Here is a 26,310-nt window from a genome sequence, read left to right as displayed (position 1 = left end):
CTGGCACTGATTGGCCGGGCTGTGCACTGGGTCTGGGGGGGGGGGCCTCTAATGCGGCGCATCGGCGGCAGGCGGCGGTGATCACAGTAGACACGCAGCAAGTAAAGTGCTTGCTGCGTGTTTGGAAAAAAATTAAGAAAATCGTCCCAGCGGGGCCTGAGCGGCGCCCTCCGGCGGTAATAGACGAGCTCAGCTCGTCCATACCGCTAAGGAGGTTAAACAAAACCTGTATTGAGAAAAACCTCCCCTGGGGGGTACTCACCTGGGGTGGGGGAAGCCTCCGGATTCTATTAAGGCTTCCCCGTCCTCCTTGGTCCCACGGCGGCAGAGATAAAGCTCCCTGAACAGCGGGGATGTAAATATTTACCTTCCCGGCTCCAGCGCAGGTACAGTTTCGGCCCTCCGCCTCGGAGATAGGCGGAAATAGCTGATCGCTATTGGGCCACTCTACTGCACAGGCGGAAGTCTCCTTCGCCTGCGCAGTAGAGCGGACCCAACAGAGATCGGCTATTTTCGCCTATCTCCGTGCTGAGAGCCGCAACAGCGCCCCCACTGGAGCCAGGAAAGGTAAATAAATCGGCGCTTGTCAGGCTTGTCGAGGGAAGATTCCGGGACACTCCGGGGGAGACAGCACTGGATTGCCTGCAGCTACAGGGGTGGGGGAAGCCTCATTGGGACCCTGAGGCATCCCCCTCCCGAGGTGCGTACCATGGGGGGAACTTTTTTTTTTTTTATACATGTTATCTTTAAGAAAGCAAACGTATGCTTTCAATAGCATTTTAGTAAGGAGGCTTTTAAGTCAATTGTAGCCCCTCACACACTCCAATGAGTTCTGGGTCACCATGAGCTTGCTGGTTAGACTGTACCTCTGGGTGTTTCAAGTCCTACTTAATAGAGCCACATTAATCTATGCCATGCACTGATGAAGACCAACCAGTCTGAAACAGTCTATATGCATGTTGGATTATTGTGGCTCTGTATAATTAACAGCTGACACATAATTACATTCCATGCGGATCTGGAGGTGTGTTTAGCTTCTAGGGGCAACAATGGTTAATTTGCATATATTCAGCAGTGATGCTCTGGGAGACATCTCAGAGCTCACTCCAACCTGAATTATCGCAAATACTTTCTGTTTTAAGAAAGCAAACTTATGCTTTTTATGGGTAATATTGAACACATCTTTCTCTTTCATTCTGCACATCTTCCTAACCAGCTCCTGTCATCTCCACTCAAAAACCTCTCATCCGATCTTTTCTCACTCAGGACACAACTAAAATGTTAGTCCATGCTCTTATAATATCTCATTTGGCACTTCATTGGCTGCCAATTAACGAGAGGATCCATTTTCAAACTCTTCACCTAAACCTACAAAGCTCTGCACAATCTCTCTCCCCTGTACATCTCCTCACTTGTTTCCAGATACCAACCCAACCGCGATCTCGGATCTGCACAAGCTTCTTTTGTCCTCCTCTAGAATCAGCTCCTTGCATTCACGTATACAAGATTTCTCATGTACTTCAACCTTCCTCCGGAATTCCCTACCACAACACATCTGTCACTCTCCAACCTTTGATAACTTTCAACACTGCCTCAAAGCTCTGTTGACCTCTGGCCAAGTTGTACTCCTTATTGGATGAGCTAAAAACACCCTTTTGTGTCGTGGAATTTGTTATACATTTTACTTATCATATTACTTTTGTTACTGTAATTACCAATTCTGTATTTTGTATATTGGTGTACACTATTGTCTGTTATTATGTACCCCATGTTTGTTTCTTATTTTGTACAGCGTATATATCCGTGGTGGAATATTTTGGCACTTTATAAATCAATAATAATAATAATAAATGAGATACAAATAGTTCACAGTTGCTGCAGGATCGTACAAGTGTGTGCAGCTTGAAAATAGATCACCGGATCCCACCAAGATAGTATTTCATTGGGCTGTTTTCTAACTATGTATATTTGCCTGCTAGATTTGCATAATTTTGCATTAAAGGGAAGATCCACGGTAAAATAAAAAAATAAAAAATCTAAATCCACTTACCTGGGGCTTCCTCCAGCCCGTGGCAGGCAGGACGTGCCCTCGGCGCCGCTCCGCAGGCTCCCGGTGGCGCGCCCGACCTGGCCAGGCCGGCTGCCAGGTCAGGCTCTTCTGCGCTCCAACATACGCCTCGAGGACGCGCTGACGTCATCAGACGTCCTCCGGGCTGTACTGCGTAGGTGCAGTAGTTCTGCGCCTGCGCAATGCAGCCCGGAGGACGTCTGATGACGTCAGCGCGCCCCCGTGAGGCACATTTTGGAGTGCAGAAGAGCCCGACCTGGCAGCCGGCCTGGCCAGGTCGGGCGCGCCACCGGAGACCACCGGGAGCCTGCGGAGCAGTGCCGAGGGCACGTCCTGTCTGCCACGGGCTGGAGGAAGCCCCAGGTAAGTGGATTTGGATTTTTTTTAACTGCGTGAACCTTCCCTTTAAGAACCCTTTGCATCTCACTGACCATCCCTAGTGACCACAAATGTAATGCTAGCTACACACTATACAATTTCTGACAGTTTTACTGTCAGATCGATTATTCAACATATCCGATCTGATTTCCGATTGGTTTTTTGAATGGTTTTTCATAGAAGTTAATGGAAAATCGATTGGACATGTTGGAAGTAGTTGATCTGACAGTAAATCTGTTAAATTGCATCGTGTGTACCTAGCAATACAGATGTTCTTGAGTAGGGCCTGACCACACTAAGAATAACTTTGGTGCAGTAGTTTGCCTGTAGACTTCAGTTTTTTTTTTTTTTTTTTTTGTCTGTTTGTATTTTTATGCAGAGGTAGTTATACAAAAGTGCCTATATTATTACGTAGAAGTAGTTGAAGTTAACTGAACTCTCTGTTCAGGGTTCTTCAGTTAATAAAGTTTCACAAGAATATGTTTGTGCATGTACTAGTAATTTTTGCCATAATTATTGATCATTGCTGGTTGCAGTATTTTTAAGTTTTGTTTTTTTTTCTTGGTAAAGAACAAACAACCCAAATATAAAATGTGATATATTTTCTTAACATTTATATTTAAGAAAAATAAATTCAAAAATGTATTGGAATAAAGGATATTTTAATATACTCTATACAATGATACCTGGTTCTTTATGCAATTCAAATCAAATTTAAAAAAAAAAAAAAAAAAAAAAGGGGGAGAAAAATGAACCTTTGTTTCCACATCTTCACCACTTGGTGGCAGCATCCTGCTGGATTCGCAGATAAAATAGAATTGTTCCTCTCAGAGAAAGCTGCTAATGGCTTTTGGATACAGGCCACAGCAGACATGTAGTACTACATAGTACTCAAGTCCAGAGACTTCTTTCTGTGCAGCAGATATTCAGATAATGCGAAGAGTATCAACGGATTTGCATAGTTCATATCTATATACAGCATAAATTCATCTCTCCCAGTTAAGCAAATTTTGTATATCTGTTTTTGTTGTTGCAGATACTGGGTTTGAAATTCCCAATTTATTTGTGGTCGGTTATGCACTGGATTACAACGAGCACTTCCGAGATCTTCATGTAAGTAGAGTGAACAGAATATTAGAACCCTAAAGCCAGGAAAAAACTAAACTTGGAGATTAACTGTAACCAAAGATTGAACTTCATCCCAATCAGTAGCTGATACCCCCTGTCTGCGGTCTGCGTCCTTGTTGTACCCCATATTGCCTCAAATCGCTGTAGAAAGCATCCAGAACGGGCCCCGGCCACCCCTGGGTCGGCATCCACCCCGCATTAGGCAACCAGAGACGCATACGTACAAAAAGGGCGTCAGGAAAAAAGGGCGCTGGGTGTAAACGATTTTGTTTTGTATTTAGTGTACAAATAATGTTTTACAAATCTATAAATCATTAATGTGTATGAAATCGGCAATAGTGAAAACATTAATCTTCTCTGTTTCAAAAGTGAAACTTATATTCTCTTTTTTTTTTAACAAACGTAATTATATGTTTAATCGTTATAATTGTATATTATTGTGATTAACCTTCATTTATGGTTTCTTCTTATAATAAAATCTGAAAATGTTGTTTATAACGATGATATAAATAGAACTACGTTCGTAACAAGTATTGTAAAACATCAGTAAGTATTACTAAAATTTTACTAAAACTATACCTAACTCCACTGTCACACCCAACCCTCCCTTTACCTATCCCTAACCTCTAGACCCCCCCCCCCCCCCCCCCGGTGGTGCCTAAACCTAAGACCCCCCCCCCCCCTGGTGGTGCCTAAACCTAAGACCCCCCCCCCTGATGGTGCCTAAACCTAAGACCCCCCCCCCCCCTGGTGGTGCCTAAACCTAACCACCCCCCTTAGTGATCACTTTTATTATTTGGATAATAATGTTTTACAAATAGTGACTGTAAAAAATATATTGCAATTTAAAGTTACGTACTGATCGCTTTATTTTGTGAATAATAATGTTTTACAAACTAAGGAATAAAATGTTAATGTTTTAGTTAAATATGTTTAGTATTTTGATAAACGTTATTCGTAACTGGTGCATTTTCTAAACGTAAATCATCACATGCACAGTTATAAAACATTAAAAATCTCCGGGCGCCAATTGTAAAACGTTATTTATCTCCAGCGCCCTTTTTTCCTGTTCGGTGACCATTAAACGTTATTTATTATGGGAGTGAATGGCGGCGCCCTTTTTTTGTCCACTAGCTACCTGCGCCCTTTTTTCCAAGCCAATAGTGGTGAGAAGAGAGGAGATGTAACACACTCTTTTTCTCTGCACTCCAGTGATGCGATCCACCTTTCAGGCGTCCCATCTCTCTGGTTCCAGTGGTGTCTCATCTCTGTGTCAGCATAAGGGACACTGCTGGTGCAAGGGAGACTGGACGCCTAGGAGGAAGGCCCATTACTTTTCACCTCCACTCGGCTCACCACTCTGAAGTTCAGGCTTCACAGAGGCCCATGGCAGACGTGCTTATTGCTGGCACCTTCGGCTACAGGCCCCTCCACAGCAACCACTTTGGGTGCTATGGTGATCCCTACTCCACTGTTATCAATGATTCCCCAGTGTTTCATCGGTTAACTAGTCCAACCCTCCAAACATCTGACACCAATAATTAACTGCTTCTAAAATTTTATTCACATGAAAAAAAAAAAGAATGGTCAGTGGGTTTTGGGCACTGTGGGTGGAGCTGCAAAGAATATTGCACAGGGCTGTGGAGTTGGAGTCGGATTTGGAACAATTTTGGATACCTGGAGTCGGTGATTTCATAAACTAAGGAGTTGGATGATTTTTGTACTCCACAGCCCTGATGGTGCATCACCCTTTTTTTTTTTGACTACAAAGGGGCAGGCACAGATGGAATCCCTCTGAGAAGATTGTAGCCTATGAGGCTGCCACATTTATTTATTTTTTTTAAGCAATACCAGCTGCCTGGCTATCCTGCTGAACCTCTGCCTCTAATACGTTTAGCCATAGACCCTGAACAAGCATGCAGCAGATTAGGTTTTTCTGACATTATTGTCCGATCTGACAAGATAAGCTGCATGCTTGTTTCTGGTGTGATTCAGACACTACTGCAGCCAAATTAGAGCAGCAGGGCTGTCAGACAACTGGTATTCTTTAAAAGGAAATAAATATGGCAGCCTCCATATTCTTCTTTCCCTTGTCCTTTTAAATTAGTTTTTCTTCTGAATGCTGTCGGAATTTTCCCTGTTTAGTTGAGGTAAAAAGGTCTACAATTTGTGGATATGTGATAGAAGTTTAGGTTCTTTAGAAGTGCTGTTATGCTATAGACTATAGATAATGGCCACATTGTAGCTCCTGCCTCTGGCATGGATGCCCCATTCCCACTCGGCTTCAGAAGTACAAAGCACAAGGGATAAAAATAATCCATTGCTGCAATCTGTGTGTTAAAATGATTCCAGTAATTAGGACAGAGAGTGAAGACATCCGAGGATCGCCTTGGAAACCAAACGCAAGTGGGAAGATTAAGTCAATAACTCGTTACTGATTTAATAATCACCACAAGGTGTTGGATTTAATTTTCTATTGTACAGTGGATATTTGCTTTGCATTTGCATAAACCTGCGAATGGAATAAGGTTTTACTAATCTATTCTGGATGATCCAATCACACCCCACAATAATAATATGCAAAGTGCAGCGACTCCTATCGGCCAATCATTTTGCAGTTTATTGGCTTGAGATCAGTCAACCTGAATCCCCCATTAAAACAACTTTATTTCTTTTGGCCATTGAGGACAAAAGTTTGTGTTGCTGTCTGTGTAGTTATGGAGAACTCTTTCCACTTCCTGTTCCAGAGACGTGACAGGAAGTTGGAGGATATCTTCTCAACAGTAGGGAAAAATCTCGCCTTTGGCAGTTCTCGCTGGAACATGTTCCTCCACAGTTCCAACCCTTGCAAGGGACAGGAAGCGGAGTAAATCTCTCCTGTTGGGGGCACACAAACATTTTTTATTTTTTTTTGAAAAAGAACTGACAAAGGGTTCTAACACATTCCCTCACTATTAAAAATAAATAAATAAACGCTGCATTTTTTGGACTATAAGACTCACTTTTTCTCCCCCAAGTGTGGGGGAAAAAGTCACTGCGTCTTATAGTCCAAATGCAGGGAGTTCCTGACTTGTGAACACCTGCCAATACAAACCTCCAACCCGCCGGCAATGTCAGGGACTCCCTGTACTGTGTCCATGCAGAGGAGGACACAGGGGCGTGGAGGAGGACAGAGGCAGACACAAGGGGGCATGAGATACACAGGAGTCATAATCCACAAAATGCCCCTTTACCATGAATGCACCTGGTTTAGTATATATTTTTTTTCCACTGGTTTTTGTCCTCTAAGGCTACTTGCACACCAAGACGTTGCGTTAGGTGCTACGTTAAGGTCGCATAACGTGCACCTAACACAACGTATGGTGCTGCAAGAGCCGACGGTAGAGTGAGCCGCGTTAGGCGGCTCGATTCCTATAATGTCTCCCAGAGTGGCGCTGATTGGCCGGCGGGACCACGTGATGCGGAGCGAGACACTCCGCATCACGTGGTCCCGCCGGCCAATCAGCTGCCGCCAGTGCAGTGAATATTAAGTAGCCATGTGCGCGGCTACTGTAGCTGACTCTCCCCGCCTCCTCTCCGCCCCCCACTGCGCATGTGCAAACAGTCTAACGCGGCTATAGCCGCTCCAACGCCGTAGCATTCTGCACTTTGCACAGAACGTGCAGCGTTACATGTAACGCAACGTGGGCTGTGTGAACAGCCCACTTGTGTTACATTGCTGTGCGTTGGGGGAGCGTTACAGGCTGTACTAACGTGCGCCTGTAACGTCTTCGTGTGTAAGCAGCCTAAACCTAGGTGTGGTATATACGGTATATATTCCGCTGCTTCTAAAGTCTTCCTCTTTATCTCTCTTGTCAGTCTGCACCACTTTCCTTCTCTGTGCAGCACTTGTTGCCACATAACAGAGTACAGCACTAGTTGTGGCTCATTTCTTTATCTGGACTGCGCAAGTCAGTTTAACACCGGTGTTTTCAAATACAATTAAAATCTATTGATCAGATTGAAGTATTATTAAAGCGGACCTGAACTCAAACTTCCTCTCTGCTCTAAAAGCTACGCAATAGCATAATCACCTTTAAAGAAAAATATTGTATTTCTTTGTTACAGCTGATATAAAACCTGCAATAAATCTGCAGTGTCTACTTCCTGCTTTCATGGAAGCAGACATATTGTTGTTCTGTGTTTACCAATTAGCTGCTCTGCTGTGGCAGTCAGCTGACACAGCTGAGTGATCAAATTACAGCTTGTGATTAGTGACAGATGAGGGGGAATTAGACAGGCTAAACTCTCTAAATACATACAGGGTGCATTTCTTTCTGTTTTCCACCTGTTCTGTGCAAGAGTTCAGGTCCACTTTAAAGCATTTCAACAATGTTTCAAAGAAAACCTTAGGGGGAAACTGTTGGAAAAAAACGACCCACTAGTAATATTACTTACCGAGTATAAATGAATCTTTAAAAGCTGTTTTCCCTGGCTTCTAATGTGCTGAACACAGCGATTCTGGTACTGAAAACGCCATATACTCCCAGATCGAAATAAATAAATTTATCCGCATCTTCTTTTTGTGTCAAGACTAGGGATGATCAATGAGATGCAAATTGTTCCAAAATTATGCACATTTTTATGCAAATATATGCAGTTTGAAAATGGACCAATCCATTTAAACCCAGGTTTAAACTTATTCGTTCATTTTCAAGCTACATACTTTTGCATACATTTGCATCAACTTGGAAAAATTGCATATCTGTGATCATCCCTAGTCAAGACTAATGCTGGTCATACATCTATAGATTTTGCGGTCTGATTGGCCATCGGCCAACCCCTTATCAACGATTTGACAGTTTTTCGTACCGAGATCAGTCAAATGTATCAATCAAGGATGCTGCGAAATCTCGTACCGATGTGGTTAATCGGTTGCGTGGGAATACCTGCATGTGATATCGCAACAACCAAAGACAGTGATGGAACCCCCGGCTGCTTTACCCCCCAAATGTAAATGTGGGAAAGTTTATGGGAATTGGTATGTGAAGTGTGAATGTATGCTGCAAGATGTAAGGGTCCTTTCCGCGCATGCGCAAACTCAAGTGTGATCCTCCACTGACTACATTGCATGTTTGCATGCAAATTTTAATAAGTGTGAACCCTGTCTAAAGGTGCCCATACATCAGACGATGTATCAGCAGATCGACCAAGAGGCAGATCCCTCTCTGATTGAATCTGTTCGGAGAGAGAGCTGATGCCTGCCCATACACCACAGGCCGATTCCTAATCAATTTCAGCATGAAATCTCTCGGCAATCGGCCTTGTGACACCGCATCCGCTGCCTCGCTGGCCCCCCTCAATGGACAATGTGCTCCGTGCAGTATATTTTACCTGCCGGTGTCCGCCGATGGCTCGGTTTTCTGTCCACGTACACACTCACCACATGGTTGCCGCTGCATAGGTGGGCACATGTGTGATGTCACACATGTTCCCTCGTATACACCGGCAACCACATGGGACGTGTATATGTGCACAGGGCACTAGGCACCACATTTTACACTAGAGGGGCAGTGCCGGAGGTTTCAGTTGGATTAATTGCTTGTCCCGATATCACACGCCATTACCGTCACACTCCCGATCAAGCGTGTCGGCCCTACATCTTGCAGCATGTCCAACTGATTCATGCGACCAATTTCAGACCAAAAATGTGGTCGCACCGGCAATCGGGCATGCTCTTAGCAGTACCGATTTTTATCCTATCCAACTAAAATAATCGAATCAGGTGATCAGTCTGCCACCAAGTTGCCTGATGTATGGCCACCTTATGTAATAATTCAGCCACACCCTGTTTGTGCTGTACATTTTGCAGATTGCCGGGGATACGCTGACACCCTTGCCATGTGGTGGTTACCTACTTATCAATTTCTAAATCTGAAGCCTGTGGACAAATGATGTAAATGACATAAACACTACTGTTTATTTGCTTTGTGGAGTTTGGGATTGGGCTTTTGTTTTAAAATTAAAATCATGGAGTATTTATAAAGAAACCTTTTGCTATTGTTTTTTTCAGCATATATGTCTCATCAGCGAAAAAGGCAAAGAAAAGTACAAAGTGTAAAAGAAGTATGAAGTGTAACAATTATTCCAGTTGACAGAAGAAAGAAAGACGACTTTGTATCTAAAGCAACTTTTGTATGAACTATTTTAACGGATGATTTCCTGATGAAATTGAGCTCGGTTATTCTGGATGTAATAAATGTTCACTCATCTAAGCCTTTTGGTTATTGGTTTTTGCTGCCAAGTGACCCAAGGAGGCACCCCAAAAGTGCGAAGGACAGGATGTACTGTATATACTCGCGTATAAGCCTAATTTTTCAGCATAAAAATGTGCTGAAAAGTTACCCCCTCGGCTTATATGTGAGTCAGTGGAGAAAAACAGATGGTGGAGCAGGTTTTGTTACTGGCAGAGGAGCAGAAGGATTGTGTACTAGTGTTCCTGCTCTTACCAGCTTGCACCCTGCTGTGTCCGTGCCCCTCATCCCCTGCAACATGGTGTGCAGAGTGCGCTGCTCAAGACTACCAGTGTCACCTGGCTTGTGGAGCAGAGCGTGCAAGCAACGTGTCGGCGGTGCAATGATCAGGGATTCTTCCTGTGTGGCAATCGCTGTGTCTCATATCTATGATGCCATCTAGTGCCTTCTTGAGACACAGCTGTATGATCCTGGGGCACATCTGGCTATGAGGGAGGCTAACGTACTAGGAGAACATCTGGCTACTGTGGAGGGGCTTATACACGAGTCAATTACTTTTTCCTGGTCTCTGAGGGAGGAGTGGGTACCTCAGCTTATACACGGATCGGATTATATGCAAGTATATACTGAATATGGGATAAATAAATTAAAACTTACCTCGGTGTGGAGGCTAGGAAAATGTTTACTGGACACCAATAAAAGATGACGCATTTCACTGGGCCTCTCCCGCTTCCTCGGGTTGTATCCTATATCTTGAATATATTTATTTCATATACATCCTGTCCTTTACACATTTAGGGCGCCTCCTCCCACCTCCTATAGATATCCTCCCCCTACTAGGGAAACCCCCTGTGATATTTCATCCAGTGGTCCTTTTTGGTGTTTTGTTTGGATTGCAACCCACCAGGTCTGAAAGAAGACATCATATCAGCATGCAGACGAGATACTCTACATGCTCGATATTGTGGTTGCCTATTAGCAACCCACATTCTTATGTACTATTTATTAGTTGTATCTCTATACCTAGAAATACTACACTATGTTGGCACTTCTGGTGTTCTTGGCTTCCCTCTTTTCTCTTTCCGGTCCATGGAGTTCAACACCTGAATTTCATCCACCGGACACACTGCAATGAAGATATATGGAATGATGCAGCAACTTTTTTTTTTTTTTTTTTTTTTGTAAACGTTTTGCAAAAAAATGAATTTAATGCACTGCCCAATGTAGTGCAAAGCTATGCAGAGCCTCAGTCATGTGCTGCTTCTGCCTGCGACGCCTGGCCCTTCCCATTTGCACCCCTCTGCCCGCGCTGATTGTCTAGGCTGGCAAGATTAGCAATAACTCCTTAAAGGATACCGGAGGTGACATGAGATAGACATGGGTATATACAGTGAAAAGCACACAAATAACTATGCTGTTTTTTTTTTTTCCTGCCTAAAAGAGTTAAATATTAGGTATGTAAGTGGCTGACTCAGACAGAAAGTGACTACAGTGTAACCCTTGCTGATAAGAAATTCCAACTATAAAACACTTTCCTAGCAGAAAATGGCTTCTGAGAGCAGGAAAGAGATAGAAAGGGTCAATAGTTCATAGATTTTAGGTCTGGCATACTTCAATGAACGTGTCATTGAGCAAAACCAATAAAACTGTTAAAACTTATCAAGTAGATTTAAAGAGAACCTGAGTTGAAAATAAAAAGTCAAAATAACCATACACAGGTCATACTTGCCTCCTGTGTAGTCTCCTACTCGATCTCTATCTCTTCTCCCATTTATCCACTGTGATCAATGGCGTACGAGAGGAATCGGTGCGGGAGACTTGGGCGCAGGATACAGCCGGTATATGGCTAATTCTGCTGCTGCACAAGTCCTGGCCGTGTTAAGTACTATTCCCCCTCCAGGCCGCCATGGATAGTGGGGAATGAAATAATTTTGCTTCCAGCAATTGCTGGAAGCCGAATTATTGTGTCTTGAAAGTAACCTCAACTCCGTCTTCTGACGGCACCGAAGTTACTCCCTGTGCGTTTAAGTCTCCTGCACTGGATTCACTGTGTTCGGATCAATGGAATTCTCCGTCCTCCATTTTTAAAATGGCTATTACTCCATAACCGCTTCCTGGTCAGCACACTGTTAAACTGTAATATCACCACTTGAGCCATAGGGAAACATGGACATTACAATACAATAACCTTTGTAAAGCGCTTTTCTCCCATAGGACTCAAAGCGCATTACCTTGCACATTCAGTTGTAACTGACAGCTGCTGATATATAACTGTCAGCAACTGGTAAATCTTGTCAGAACTGGAAGGGATCACTGTAAGAAGAAAATGGTGAGCTTCTGAGAGGAACAGACAGGGAGGTTAGTATGTAATATTAATTTGCAGCTACGTCATGTGTTTATTTTAAATAGTTTTACTCGCTTCAGGCTCCCTTTAAACATAAAATATAACTGGGATATCTTAAAGTCATTTTTAGGAGAAGGAAGATAGATAAAATTATTTAATTCATTTATTTTCACCTTGGGTGTCTTTTAAAGGACAACTGAAGTGAGCGGAATATGGAGGTTGCCAAATTTATTTCCTTTTAAAGAGACACTGAAGCGAAAAAAAAAAAATATATAGTGAATTGGTTGTGTACTATGAATAATTACTAGAAGATTAGCAGCAAAGAAAATATTCTCATACTTCTATTTTCAGGTATATAATGTTTTTTCTAACATTGCATCATTCTATAATATGTGCAGATTACACAACACTCAGCATTCAAAATGAGTCTTTCAGAGCAGTCTGTGAACTAATGACCTCTCCACTAGCAGAGAAAAAGTAAACAGTTATCTTACAGTTGAGATAATAAAAGTCAGATAACAGCCCTCTCCATGACTAACTTAGTCGGAGAGCTTAATGGCTTGTTTGCATAGAGATAACAACTGGAGTTTATCAACTCTTCCTGTACTGGAAACAATTAGACTGATGTATCTGATCTTAATGTTTTTTTTATTTTATTTCTTAGCTGTACTACACATACAAATCACCATATCATAGTTTTTTTTTCGCTTCACTGTCTCTTTAAAGTGTACCCAAAATAACGGGATGTGATGATAGACGTGTGTATGCAGTTGGAAGAATACAGACACATATGCTGTGCTCCCCCCCCCCCCCCCCCGCCTCAAAGAGTTAATATCCAGCTATGCAACTGACAGTTTTTCTAGTGGGGACCCAGTCAGGCTATAGTGTCCCTCACTGATAAATCACAGCTATAAAACACTTTCCTAAGCAGATAACTGGGCTATTGAACTGCAAGGGATAGATACAAAGGTCAATAGTTCATGTATTTTCGCTCTAGGACGCTTGAGACACTGCAATTGAGCAGAGACTATAAAACATATCTACTTTGTAACGGTTTATACATTAAATAAAACCACACGATGTCTAAAAAATGTTTTTAGGAGTAGGAGGACAGATCCAATTGTTTATCTCATCTGTTTATTTTGACCTTGGATTCACTTTAAGCAATACCAGTTGCCTGGCTGTCCTGCAGATTTTCTGAATATAATATTATCAATCGACCCTGAACAAGCATGCAGCAGATCAGTTGTTTCTGACCTTGTCAGATCTGACAAGGATTACCTGCATGCTTGTTACTGGTGTGATTCAGACACTACTGCAGCTAAGTAGACCAGCATGGCTGCCAGGCAACTGGTATTGTTTAAAAAGAAACAAATATGGCCACCTCCATATAGCTCTCATTTGAGTTGTCCTTTAAACCTTGCTATTATGGTCATGTGTTACCTGCAGGCCTCTGTGGAGAGGTTCAGACAGAGGTCACTATGTCGAGAGACGAATCGAGTATTTGCTCTACTTTACAGGAAATATCTTCTGAACAAAGAATCTTTCAGCAGTGGTAATACACAGTAAGCTTGAGAAAATAGGCCTGTTGATTGTAGGAGTAACGCATCATGCCTGTCTTATGTTTCCTTTTATTGAGTTACCTGCGAGTTACTGACAAACCGCTGAGCTGTTGTTGTGAGTTTGCAGCTGGGTGATCAGCTGTGAAAGTCGGCTATCAGCAATGAGTAATGAAACTTTAACCGGTGCCTAGGAGTCCACCGAGGAGCAGATGATCAAAGGAGATATTCTTAAAAGTTCCTGTGCATGTCATAGTCTGGGAATGCATCAGTGGTGAGGACTCCCCCTGATCATCGCATGGGTAGACTGCAGGGCAGTGAGAAAGGCCATCGTCCATCACCCATCTCTGGACAGCAAAGCACAAGTCCGAAAACTCCATCCGGACAAAACTCTTAAAGTGTACTCGAGGCTATGTGTGACATGGTGAGATATACAGTGGTGTGAAAAACTATTTGCCTCCTTCCTGATTTCTAATTCGTTTGCATGTTTGCCACACGTAAATGTTTCTGCTCATCAAAAACCATTAGCTATTAGTCAGAGATAACATAATTGAACACAAAATACAGTTTTAAATGATGGTTTTTATTATTTAGTGAGAAAAAAAACTCAAAACCTACATGGCCCTGTGTGAAAAAGAAATTGCCCCCTGAACCTAATAACTGGTTGGGCCACCCTTAGCAGCAATAACTGCAATCAAGCGTTTGCGATAACTTGCAACGAGTCTTTTTACAGCGCTCTGGAGAAATTTTAGCCCACTCATCTTTGCAGAATTGTAATTCAGCTTTATTTGAGGGGTTTCTAGCATGAACCACCTTTTTAAGGTCATGCCACAACATCTCAATAGGATTCAGGTCAGGACTTTGATTAAGTCACTCCAAAGTCTTCATTTTGTTTTTCTTCAGCCATTCTGAGGTGGATTTGCTGGTGTATTTTGGGTCATTGTCCTGCTGCAGCACCCAAGATCGCTTCAGCTTGAGTTGACGAACAGATGGCCAGACATTCTCCTTCAGGATTTTTTGGTAGGCAGTAGAATTCATGGTTCCATCTATCACAGCAAGCCTTCCAGGTCCTGAAGCAGCAAAACAACCCCAGACCATCACACTACCACCACCATATTTTACTGTTGGTATGATGTTCTTTTGCTGAAATGCTGTGTTACTTCTACGCCAGATGTAACGGGACACGCACCTTCCAAAAAGTTCAACTTTTGTCTCGTCGGTCCACAAGGTATTTTCCCAAAAGTCTTGGCAATCATTGAGATTTTTTTTAGCAAAATTGAGACGAGCCTTAATGTTCTTTTTGCTTAAAAGTGGTTTGCGCCTTGGATATCTGCGATGCAGGCCATTTTTGCCCAGTCTCTTTCTTATGGTGGAGTCGTGAACACTGACCTTAATTGAGGCAAGTGAGGCCTGCAGTTCTTTAGATGTTGTCCTGGGGTCTTTTGTGGCCTCTCGGATGAGTTTTCTCTGCGCTCTTGGGGTAATTTTGGTCGGCCGGCCACTCCTGGGAAGGTTTATCACTGTTCCATGTTTTTGCCATTTGTGGGTAATGGCTCTCACTGTGGTTCGCTGGAATCCCAAAGCTTTAGAAATGGCTTTATAACCTTTACCAGACTAATAGATCTCAATTACAGTACTTTTGTTCTCATTTGTTCCTGAATTTCTTTGGATCTTGGCATGATGTCTAGCTTTTGAGGTGCTTTTGGTCTACTCTGTGTCAGATAGCTCCTATTTAAGTGATTTCTTGATTGAAACAGGTGTGGCAGTAATCAGACCTGGGGGTGACTACAGAAATTGAACTCAGGTGTGATAAACCGCAGTTAAGTTATTTTTAACAAGGGGGGCAATCACTTTTTCACACAGGGCCATGTAGATTTTGAGTTTTTTTTCTCACTAAATAATAAAAACCATCATTTAAAACTGCATTTTGTGTTCAATTATGTTATCTCTGACTAATAGTTGACGGTTTTTGATGAGCAGAAACATTTAAGTGTGACAAACATGCAAAAGAATAAGAAATCAGGAAGGGGCAAATAGTTTTTCACACCACTGTACGTGTTTTTGTAAATTACAAACCTATAAATAACCAGGCTGTTTTATTTTGCTGCCTGAAAGAGTTAATTTCTAGGCATGAAAGTGACAGCTTCGGACTTGTTGGGAATATAGTAACTATCACTGAAAAGCAAATTACAGCCATAAAAGTTTCCCTGGCAGTATACAACTTCTGAGGGCAGGGAGCGATAAAATACGTGAACTACTGACTTTTTTTTAAAGCGGGATTGTCACCATAAAAATCTAATTTCAGCAGCAACTGGTCTGAGTGTATTAAGTGATAAAGATGCTAATCCTGCATTCAAAACTTTTAAAACTTTTTCTTCTGTTATGATTTGGAGTTATCACATACTTTAGGAACACTGGCCCTTTAGCAGTCAGTGCCAAACTGTTGCATGCTGGTGGTTCTTTTTATCTATAATATATTCCTCCTCTTCCATTTATTTCTCTGCCTGGCTGCCTATCTGAAACCCGATCCCCTGCTCACTAGTGTTTACAAGCAAGGCTGAGGTAACTCAGCGATTGGAGGAGAAAAGAAAGAAAAGTAAAGGGCAGAAATGTCATTAGGATTTAGTCTAAACTGTGGGCAAAAGACATGGTTCCCACCAGGAACAGAATTCTCTTCTCGCCGTCCTCCGCTGCCTGCAGCTTCAGGAACCGGGTCCTGTCAGTTGGAGCCAGTCTGCCCAGAAGTGCGCCCTCTATGCATCTCTCCAGCAGCTACTTAAAGGGGACCTGAAGAGAGATTTATATGGAGGCTGTCATGTTTATTTCCTTTTAATCAATACCAGTTTCCTGGCAGCCCTGCTGGTTTATTTCTCTGCAGTAGTATCTGAATAAAACCAGAAACAAGCATGCAGCTAGTCTTGTCAGATCTGACTTGGGCTGCCAGGCAACTGGTATTGCTTAAAAGGAAATAAACATGACAGTCTCCATAGACCTCTCCCTTCAGTTCCCCTTTAAGTGACGGGACCCAGTTCCCGAAGCTGCAGGCAGCGGAGGACGGTGGCCAGGGAGCGATCCAATCGGATGAGGCTCGAGGAAGTCCCAGGTATGTATATGTTACGGCCAGAACCCGAAGTGTGGCCACTTCGCGTTCTGGCCAGCCACTTCGGGTTCTGGCCAGCCAATGTGCGAAGTGGGCGCAGCGGCCAATGTTAGAAATGTTATGTTTACGCCACCTCGCTGCAAACCAAATTTATTACAACTTGCTTAATTTAATGAAATCTAGCCGGCGGCAATGTAATAGATGAAGCCGCCGGCTTTCGCACTGCCTCTCTCCTCTCCCCGATCGCCCCCCCCCCCGCCTCCCATACAATAAGTAGCAGCCGGCGGGGACACGCGTGTCCCGAGAGTCGTTCATCGTGGCAGGGGAATCCTGCCGTTCCTGCAGAGCGGATGCTGGCAGAAGCAATGTCTGCAGCCTCCCTGCTCTGCTGCCCTTGCCGCGACGAACGACTCTCCGGCTGCATGTCCCCGGCTGCTACTTATTGTATGGGAGGCGGGGGAGGAGAGAGGCAGTGCGAAAGCCAGCGGCTTCATCTATTACATTGCCGCCGGCTATATTTCATTAAATTAAGCAAGTTGTAATAAATTTGGCCGCAGCGAGACGGCGTAAACATTACATTTCTAACATTGGCCGCTGCGCCCACTTCGCACATTGGCCGGCCAAAACCCGAAGTGGCCACACTTCGAGTTCTGGCCGTAACAGATACAACATTTTATTTTTTTCAACTCTGAGTCCCTTTAAAAGAGTCCTCAGGCAATATAAACTTCCCCCCTGATCTACTTACCTGGGGCATCCTCCAGCCCCTTGCAGCTGACATGTCCCATGTCGCAGCTCCGCTCTCGGCCCGGATCCACCCATGGTGTCTTGCCAGGCCTCCTATACTGTGCCTGGAAGAGCGCCGCTGTCAATCAAGTTCACGTTGTCCAGACTGTTCTGTGTAGACACAGAGTACCTCCTCTGAGTCTTTGGACACTCCCACTGAAGTCTATACTAGGAAGTGCACTGCCTTATGTCATTAGAAAGAGGGGGAAATAAAGGGAAAAGGAGGAATATGTTCTAATCAAAAAGACCCCCCCCAGCATGCAACTGTTTTGCCAGCTGATGGCAATTAAAGGGCCAGCGCTCCTAAGGTATGTGATAGCTCCAAACCATAACAGCAGAAAAAGTTTTGAATGCAGGATTAGCATCTTTATCACTTAACCACCCTGGCGTTCAATTTCCCTAGGATTTCTGTGCAAAAAGTGGTTCAATTAATTTCAAATAATTTTCAAGCTTTTTTTTTTTTTTTTTTTGTGTAATTATTTTTTTTTAGTATTGAAATCAATATAGGTTATTGTATTGAATTCAATAAAAAAAAGTGTCTACATTTAGATATTGATGACGCTGTGCGGGGGACATGTCATTGCCGAGGGAGAAGAAAAATCTGCCAAGGGACATGGAAAGAAGGCACTAGGTAAGCTATCAGAGGTATGCGACGAGGGATCAGCATGCCAATGGTGAGTATAAGACCCAGATATATAGCAAGGTATATAGGGAGCCAGATGATTAGTGAGCCAGATGTATAGGTAGGCAGATGTATAGTGAGCCAGGCTTGTGGGTGGGGGAATCCCCCTTCTATGTGTGCGGATGGCCTGGCCAGGTGGGAGCTCCTCCTTCTAAGCGGGGGGGATACCCCTTCTATGCCTATGCGTGCGGATGTCCAGGTGGGGGAATCGCCCTTCTATGTGTGCGGATGTCCGGGTGGGGGCTCCCCTTTCTAAGCGGGGGGGGAATGCCCCCTCTATGCGGGCGGATGTCTTGGTGGGGAATCCCCTTTCTATGCGGCGTCCTGTGGGTGTCCCCCTCCTCCCTCACCCGCCCCCTGATCTGCTGCCCCCCGTCTGAAGCACCTTGAGGTGGGATCTACTCACCCGAGGGCTCTCTCCTGCGCCGGCTGGCGCACTTCCTCCTCCATTGCCGAAGTCTCATTCTCTGTGCAGTTACAGTACGAGGCTTGGTGACGTCACCAAGCCTCGTACTGTAATTACACGACCGGGACTTCGGGAATGGAGGAGGAAGTGCGCCAGCCGCTGCAGGAGAGAGCCCTCGGGTGATAGATCCCAGATAGCATATGTGGTCAGAAGAGCTAGACAGAGGTGCCTGGCTCTTCTACTGACCACATATGCTATTGCTCCGTTGTTATTGCCTGATGAAGCGGGATCAAACCTGCGAAACGCGTTGCATATTTGGAGCTCATAAATAAAATATATTGACTGTCTTTACTACAGTCGTTGTGTGTCTCCTTGGAGGAGGTCAGTCCACCACTACCTCCTCTGTTTACCAAGAATTTGTTTTTTAAGCTCATTTAACTTCCTTTTATCCTCTTGGCGCCTCCATTTCAATGGGTGTCTACGGCCGTGCCTAAATAGTGGGTGTCCAAATTTCCTGCTACCGGTGAGGCAGCCGCAGTGTTACTTTCTCTATATATGTTACATACATTGGTATGTAACATATATAGAGAAAGTAACACTGCGGCTGCCTCATCGGTAGCAGGAAATTTGGACACCCACTATTTAGGCACGGCCGTAGACACCCATTGAATTGGAGGCGCCAAGAGGATAAAAGGAAGTTAAATGAGCTTAAAAAACAAATATACAGCCATGCTCCCCCTGTAACAATAATTTCATAAAGTTGCTGTAAGCCCTGCCTAACATACAGAGAACCAATTGCAAATCGGCATATAAAATATCAGAAATACTACAGAGCTAAAGGCAAATATCATGTATATGGGCCGGGATGCAGTCAGGCAAATGTTTCGCCTCTATCTATCCCAGGATGCATACTAACCACGATGCACACACAGGTTTCCATTTACTGGTTTGCATTCAAAGCACATACCGAGCTTTACAAGCTGGACTTTATAAATTGCTGCTGAACAGAGTTTCCTGGCCGGAAACTGTGGAAAAATGATTCCATGTATTCATGAAAAATGCTTTCCAAGCATAAAGCACAATAAGCCAAGATGGCCGCCGAGTGGCTTGTGTGAGCATCAAGAGCTTCTCCTGGAATGCTTGAGTTTATCTAATATCTCTCCTCAGCCCTGTGATGACGGTTACACCCTGTGACTCACAATCTACTGCTGGGTTTGCTGTATTTGTTGTCTAACATCTGGAAGCCTCCATCAGTAGTGGAAGATTGAAAAAAAAAGGGGTTTCTTGTTTCAGGTTTACACCGTAGCGCAGTTACTGAGCTGCAAACGTCCGGTAACCAAGGCAGCCGCTCCAAACAGACTCGGAAATTGAAAAGTTTCCCTGCATCTTAGATTCCTGATTTGGCAGACCTGTTTCATTGTAAGAGGTTGGAAACATGAAGTCATATTATAGAAGACTTGGAGCAATTTTTCTTTTAAAGAGAAACTCCGACCAAGAATTGAACTTTATCCCAATCAGTAGCTGATACCCACTTTTACATGAGAAAAATAATGATTTTCACAAACAGACCATCAGGGGGCGCTGTATGACTGATTTTGTGCTGAAACCCCTCCCACAAGAGGCTCTGGTACCGTACGGTACTCTGGGCAAACTGCCACAATGTAACAATGTTCAGACAGGAAATAGCTGCTTACAGCTGTCTGTTAAAGCCAGACCAGCTACATAATCTGCCCACAGTAACAATGTCACCATGTAATAAATGTCAGAATGTGAATCTGGGAGAGGAAAGATTTTACAATGAGCAAACACTATTGAGCAAACATTATACATCATTACTGTAAAAATGAAGCACTTTTTTTATTACATTATTTTCACTGGAGTTCCTCTTTAAAGGGTACCTGCTGATTACATAAAGGCGGAACAGTGAATTCTGGGAGAGACACAGGTCACTGAGAACCCTGAGCTGTGTAAGGGCAACATTGTGCTCCATGTTCAAGGCCATTTCTGGACACAGATCTAAAATTCCCAAATGAGCCTGGCAATCAGGGTGCTCAAAGTCAAGCTTCCTTTTTTGAGTCAGATGTAGTTTCTACAGCTAAAATCCTATGTTAGATTTTTGATCATGTGATCAGAAGCAGCTGGTAGGAAGGGTGCCTTTTCCCAACAGCAATTTTAAGATCTCTCCACAGGGGTTCAATGGGATTTAGATCTGGACTCATTGCTGGCCACTGCAGAACTCTCCAGCGCTTTGTTGCCATACATTTATGGGTGTTTTTGACGCATGTTTGGGGACATTGTCCTGCTTGAAGACCCTAGATCTCAGATGCAAACCCAGCTTTTTGACACTAGGCTACACAGTGCGACCCAAAATCCTTTTGTAATCCTCAGATTTCATGATGCCAGGCACACATTTAAGGCAGCAAGTGCCAGAGGCAGCAAAACAACTCCAAAACATCATTGAACCTCCACCATTTTTCACGGTAGGTACGGTTTCTTTTCTTTGTAGGCCTCATTCCGTTTTCGGTAAACAGTAGAATGATGCGCTTTACCACAAAGCTCTATCTTGGTCTCATCTGTCCACAAGACGTTTTCCCAGAAGGATTTTGGCTTACTCAAGATTAGCTACAGTGCCATGGGTTGCAAACTTCTTGATAATGTTGCGCACTGTGGTCAAAGGCAAATCTAGATCTCTGGAGATGGACTTGTAACCTTGAGATTGTTGATATTTTCCCACAATTTTAATGATCAAATCCTCAGACCGTTCTCTTCTCCTCTTTCTGTTGTCCATGCCTAGTGTGGCACACCCAGACACACAATGCAAAGACTAAGGGAACGTCTCTCCTTTTTATCTGCCTTCAGGTATAATTTAATTGACTACACCTTTTACTTGTCCCAGGTGAGTTTAAAGGAGCATTACATGCTTGAAACATTTTTATTTATTTCTTATTTATTCACAATTTTGACTGATGTGACATGACTGTAGTGTGAAAGGAGCCTACTGCAGTACTTCATTGCAGCCAATCAGAACTATCTCCTTTTCTACTTTAAAGAAAAAACAGAGACCGGGTAAAAAATTCAGATTTGCTTCCAGTTCCCCCCACCCCCCACCCCTCCCAAGTCAATCAGGTCCGACTGAGTCTTTCTGACCCCCTCAAGTGTGTCTCTATCCTTCTCCAAATGTTTGCTGTCTGCACAGTTGCGGTCCAGGACACGAGAAACAATGATCATACTCCTGTGGGCAGGAGCTTTCTGCGCATTGTGCAGTTTAAGTCTTTGGGAATTGTGCATGCGCAGAACGCTCCCGGCCAGAGATGAATTAAGATGAAATGGTGCCCTAGGCATGGTAGTAAGCTTTGACTCCCTCTAATGGTCCTTTTGGTAATCTGAAGTTAGAAAGGGGTTAAAAAGGGGACATCTTGACCCCTTGACAACCACTGAGCCCCAGGCACCTGCCTAGGTTGCCTTATTGATGATCCTGCAACGCTCCTGGCTACAGAAGCACGATTGAGGAGGTGCGTGGAACAGACCATGCATGCACAGTTCTGGTCAGGGATCTTTCTAAATGGGCAGCAGCACAACCCAGCAAAACAGGAGGACAACGAGGAACCTGGTGGACTGCAGGGGCTAAAAAAAGCCCCAGCGCCAGGTAAGTAAATCTATAAAAACTCCCCCTTTTCCCCAGCTCGGGTATCCTTTAGGAGACTGCAGTTGAACAGGCAACCAATCAGGGATCAGCTGGTGAATGAAGCAATTCTGACTGTTGCTGTGGGCAACTGCATTCCTTGTGCTCTGGTTTTCTTTGCACCTGTCCTGATAAATCAGTCTGTGATGAGTGAGAGGTTCATTAACAAAATGCTGAATACGCTCTCTGCTTGAGGCCTGTTTGAAAATGCATTTATTTTTTAAAGTGAAATAGAAATAAGTTAATACAAATATTTCCATGACTAGGTGATGAACCCGAAGCAGATGGGTCTCTTCCCACGTAGCATGCGAGGGGGCTTGCATAGAGCTCCATGCATTACCATACAGATTTATTTTGCAATGAATTGATGTAAATTGTAAATGAGCAGGAGATAAAGGTGGCTCCCGAGGCTGTGAAGAATGGCGTTGTCACTTTGTGTGGGAAGCTCTCGGAACATCTATTTTTTGCCATCACAGTTTGCGTTTGTGAAGGTGGTTTGATATCACAGCCTCAAAATAAGCGGTGTTGGGAAAATGTAATTCAAAGCTGAATTCAGGGCAGCAAGCCAGGCAGACTTACAGAGAGTTAAAATGTACCTGAAAATGTGAACAAAAGCTATAAGGAAGGGTACATACACATGCAGAGTGATTATCACCAGCAAGGATCAAGAATTTATCCCTAAGGCAACATTTCAGGGGGGGTTTACTGCACCTCACCGCCGTCCAATTAATGTCTATGGGGCCGTTCATACGAACGCAGTGCGATAGTGACGTTTCCGCCGCATCCACAAGGACAGGTCTGCATTACCGCACGGTTCTGTGCCGACAGGCGGTGGACCGGAAGTCATGTAAGTCTAAGGCGAGGCAGGGATTTAAAAAACATGTACGCGGTGGCATTGCGCAGAAGTGTATTTGCAAAACAGGAAGTCAGCACAAGTGAGTATCACTTATTGTTTGGCTGTCACAGTCAGCCAGAAGGGGATTACCACATATTAATGCGGTAATCCTTGAAGGCCTGTTTTTGGCAGTGCGGTGCGGCCAATCTGCAGTCTGAAACCGGCCTCAAGGTCAGGTGTTCTGTTTGTCATGGAGAGGGGAGGAGGGTCGATAGTGCAGCACGTGACGGAGTGGGATCCAGTAGCCAGGGTAAGTAGGAGAACAATGCACATGGCAGAGATCTTGTGGGGACACATCTTTGGCAACGCACGCCAGATCCTTGGAAGAGAGCCCCAATTGGTCACCTCAGCCGAGGACACTCTATTGTGTGTAGCAGCCTTTAGTTTCCCCTTACAAGTGACCCCACATATACCATCCCTCCTTCAACCTTCACTCCTCCGTGAAACCCTCTTGTCGTCCAGCCTGGTCAACTCTCACTCCCACATCCAGGACTTTTCACAATCGTCACCTCTCCTTTGGAACTCTCTCCCACAGCCAGTCCGTCATGTTCTGAGCCTGGAAACCTTCAAAAAAGTACTTGTAAAACACACCTTTTCAGAAAAGCTTATAATTTGTCATAATTATTATTGGAAGCTTTTTCCCTCATTTGCTAACCCCTTTGTCTCCTCCCCTAGTGTCTCCACCCCACTACCCTCTAGATTGTAAGTTCATAACGGCAGACACCTCCCCCTAGTGTTTCTTGCTTCTGCTGTACTTTATCACATGAACATGCTACTCGTTGCAGGAGAAATTTACTTTGGGCAACAAACTGACCAAGGCAGGATTTACCACCCTCTTATGGGCAGGCTGATCAACACGCTACCATGTTGAACAATGATAAACCTATAAAGCTGATGGGCAGCCGTGGGGGTTACAGGCAGGGGTGTAACTAGAGTGGAGCAGTCCCTGCTATTGCAAGGGGACCCAGAGCTGTGGGAACCCAACTACTAACCTTCCCTTCCTCCGATACAGTGGACTATACTTACAAAGACTTTGTAAAAGACTTTGTAACTTTAAAAAATGCCCTTGAGGGGGCACTTACCTCGGGAGGGGGAAGCCTCTGGATCCCAACAAGACTTCCCCGTCCTCCTCCATCCCACGGTGATCTCGCTGTGCCCCTCGTAAGTCACAGCCCACAATTTATCAGGCTTTGGCACTGGCAAAATTTACCATTCCCGCAGGCGCAGTAGAACGGACCTGACTGGGATCGGCTATTTCCGCCTGATTCCGAACCGAGAAGGTAAATATTTACATTGCCGCTGTTCGGAGCAGCCAAGCGAGACCACCGTGGGATGGACCAGGATGCGGGAAGCCTTGATAGGATCCAGAGGCTTCCCTCTCCTGAGATAAGTACCTCCCAGGGGTACTTTTTAAAGTTACAGATACTCTTTAAGATCAGGTGTTTTTGTGGCTACAGTGGTTATGAGTGTGAAGATCACAAAGGCCATACTTGTTTTATAGCCTTTGTGAGATGGGCCCCAAGGCCGTGAAGGTCAAGAAGGGGAAGCAAGGGAGAGGGAGTGAAGATTGGGGGGGAGGGGTCATCAAAGTTTTACTGGTGGGAGGGGCCATGTATTGTGGTTACTCCACTGGTTGCAGGGTGGAGGGAGGGACATATAAAGGCTATCATCAGAGCTACAGGCTGTACACATAGCGGTACTAGTGTACAGTATACCTCGCATACTGATGAGTAGAAGGGTTTGTAACAATAGATAAATAATGTGAGGGTTCTGAGATCTAAAGGGAGGACATAATCAGTCATTTCTCACTGAGGCCAATTTAATATATCTATAAGTTTAGTCATGTTTTTGAAGTGACACTGAAGCGGAAAAAAAGCCTATGATATAATGAATGGTATGTGCAGTACGATAATTAATAGAACATTAGTAGCAAAGAAAAGAGTCTCAAATTTTTATTTTCAGTTATATAGCTTTATTTTTATAACATTGCATCATTCTCTAATATTTGCAGTTTACAAACTACACTCATTAAACTATGAAACAGTGCAGAGCTAATGACCCTTTCAACTTTCCTGCAGTAAAACCTCAAACAAACGAGAAACAGTGAGAGAGGTTGAGATAAATGCTTCAGAAAACAGCACCATACCCCGAACTCGCTCGGAGGGCTCTTAGAAACTCTTTTTGCATAGAAAACAAGTGAAGTTTCTTAACTCTTCCTGTACTGGAAACAGGGCGGTTCAAGTAACAATTGGGCCCTAGGGCAAAATTAGCCTGGGGGCCCTCCAACAGACAGCGCCGACCAAAAAGCGTCATTAGAGGCCCTTTGTTGCAGCCAAATTTCCCTCCTAGGCCCCTGAGCTGGCTACTGAACCTCCCCCAATCAACTCCCAACTTAACAGACTCTGCAGAGTCCCTGGGGAGCAACAGTTAAGATGGGGGAGGGACACCTTGGGGGCCCCTACAGGCTCTGGGGCAATTGCCCATTTTTTCCTATGGTAGCCACGGCCCTGACTGGAAACAATATGAGACTCAGATCTGTGTTACTAATGTTTTATTTCTTAGCTGGACTACACATACAAATCATTACCTCATAAGTTTCTTTTCACTTCAGATTCCCTTTAACCTGTACAGATGGGCAATCTGATTCATTTTCAATGGCTATGAATGATTGTTTGTTGGGTCACACCTGCCTATAGTCAGCGTTAGTCGTTAGGCTGCCATTCCACCCATCTAAGCCATGATCTAATAAGTCAGCCATCCCCTGACTGGCACCACAGAGAGATGTGACATTGAAAAGCCTTTCACAGGGAGGTACATTAAGTATATAACGCAGATGATGGATCCAGGACTGACACATCACATGTAGATGACTTCATGCAAAATCTATTCTGCCCAATTTGCTGCTAATTTATTTCTCCATTAAGCCGGCAGCGTTATTTAAAACTAATTACACGACTACTAAAAAATAAAACACATAGCCTTGGGACTAATATTAAACCTGCTATGGTCATGACTTCAGCCTACTCTTCTCAACCCTAGGCCTCAGGTAACC

The 26,310-nt window shown here is 44.0% G+C and overlaps 1 protein-coding gene across 3 annotated transcripts in view; it reads left to right on the top strand.

Moving 5' to 3' along the window:
- PRTFDC1 (phosphoribosyl transferase domain containing 1) overlaps positions 1-9,828 on the top strand; it is a 514,552-nt gene extending 504,724 nt beyond the window's left edge. For all 3 annotated transcript variants that reach the window (XM_068235653.1, XM_068235651.1, XM_068235650.1), the window contains exons 9-10: positions 3,483-3,559; positions 9,627-9,828. In XM_068235653.1, the coding sequence (XP_068091754.1) occupies positions 3,483-3,559; positions 9,627-9,674 (125 nt within the window). In that variant the 3' untranslated portion in view covers positions 9,675-9,828. The remainder of the gene's footprint in view (positions 1-3,482; positions 3,560-9,626) is intronic.
- The last annotated feature ends 16,482 nt before the right edge of the window (positions 9,829-26,310 follow it).

This window comes from Hyperolius riggenbachi, chromosome 5 (genome assembly GCF_040937935.1).
Source record: "Hyperolius riggenbachi isolate aHypRig1 chromosome 5, aHypRig1.pri, whole genome shotgun sequence".
Taxonomy (NCBI): Eukaryota; Metazoa; Chordata; class Amphibia; order Anura; family Hyperoliidae; genus Hyperolius; species Hyperolius riggenbachi.
Note: the sequence above shows the minus strand (reverse complement) of the source record. Positions and strands in the feature narration are given on the sequence as shown.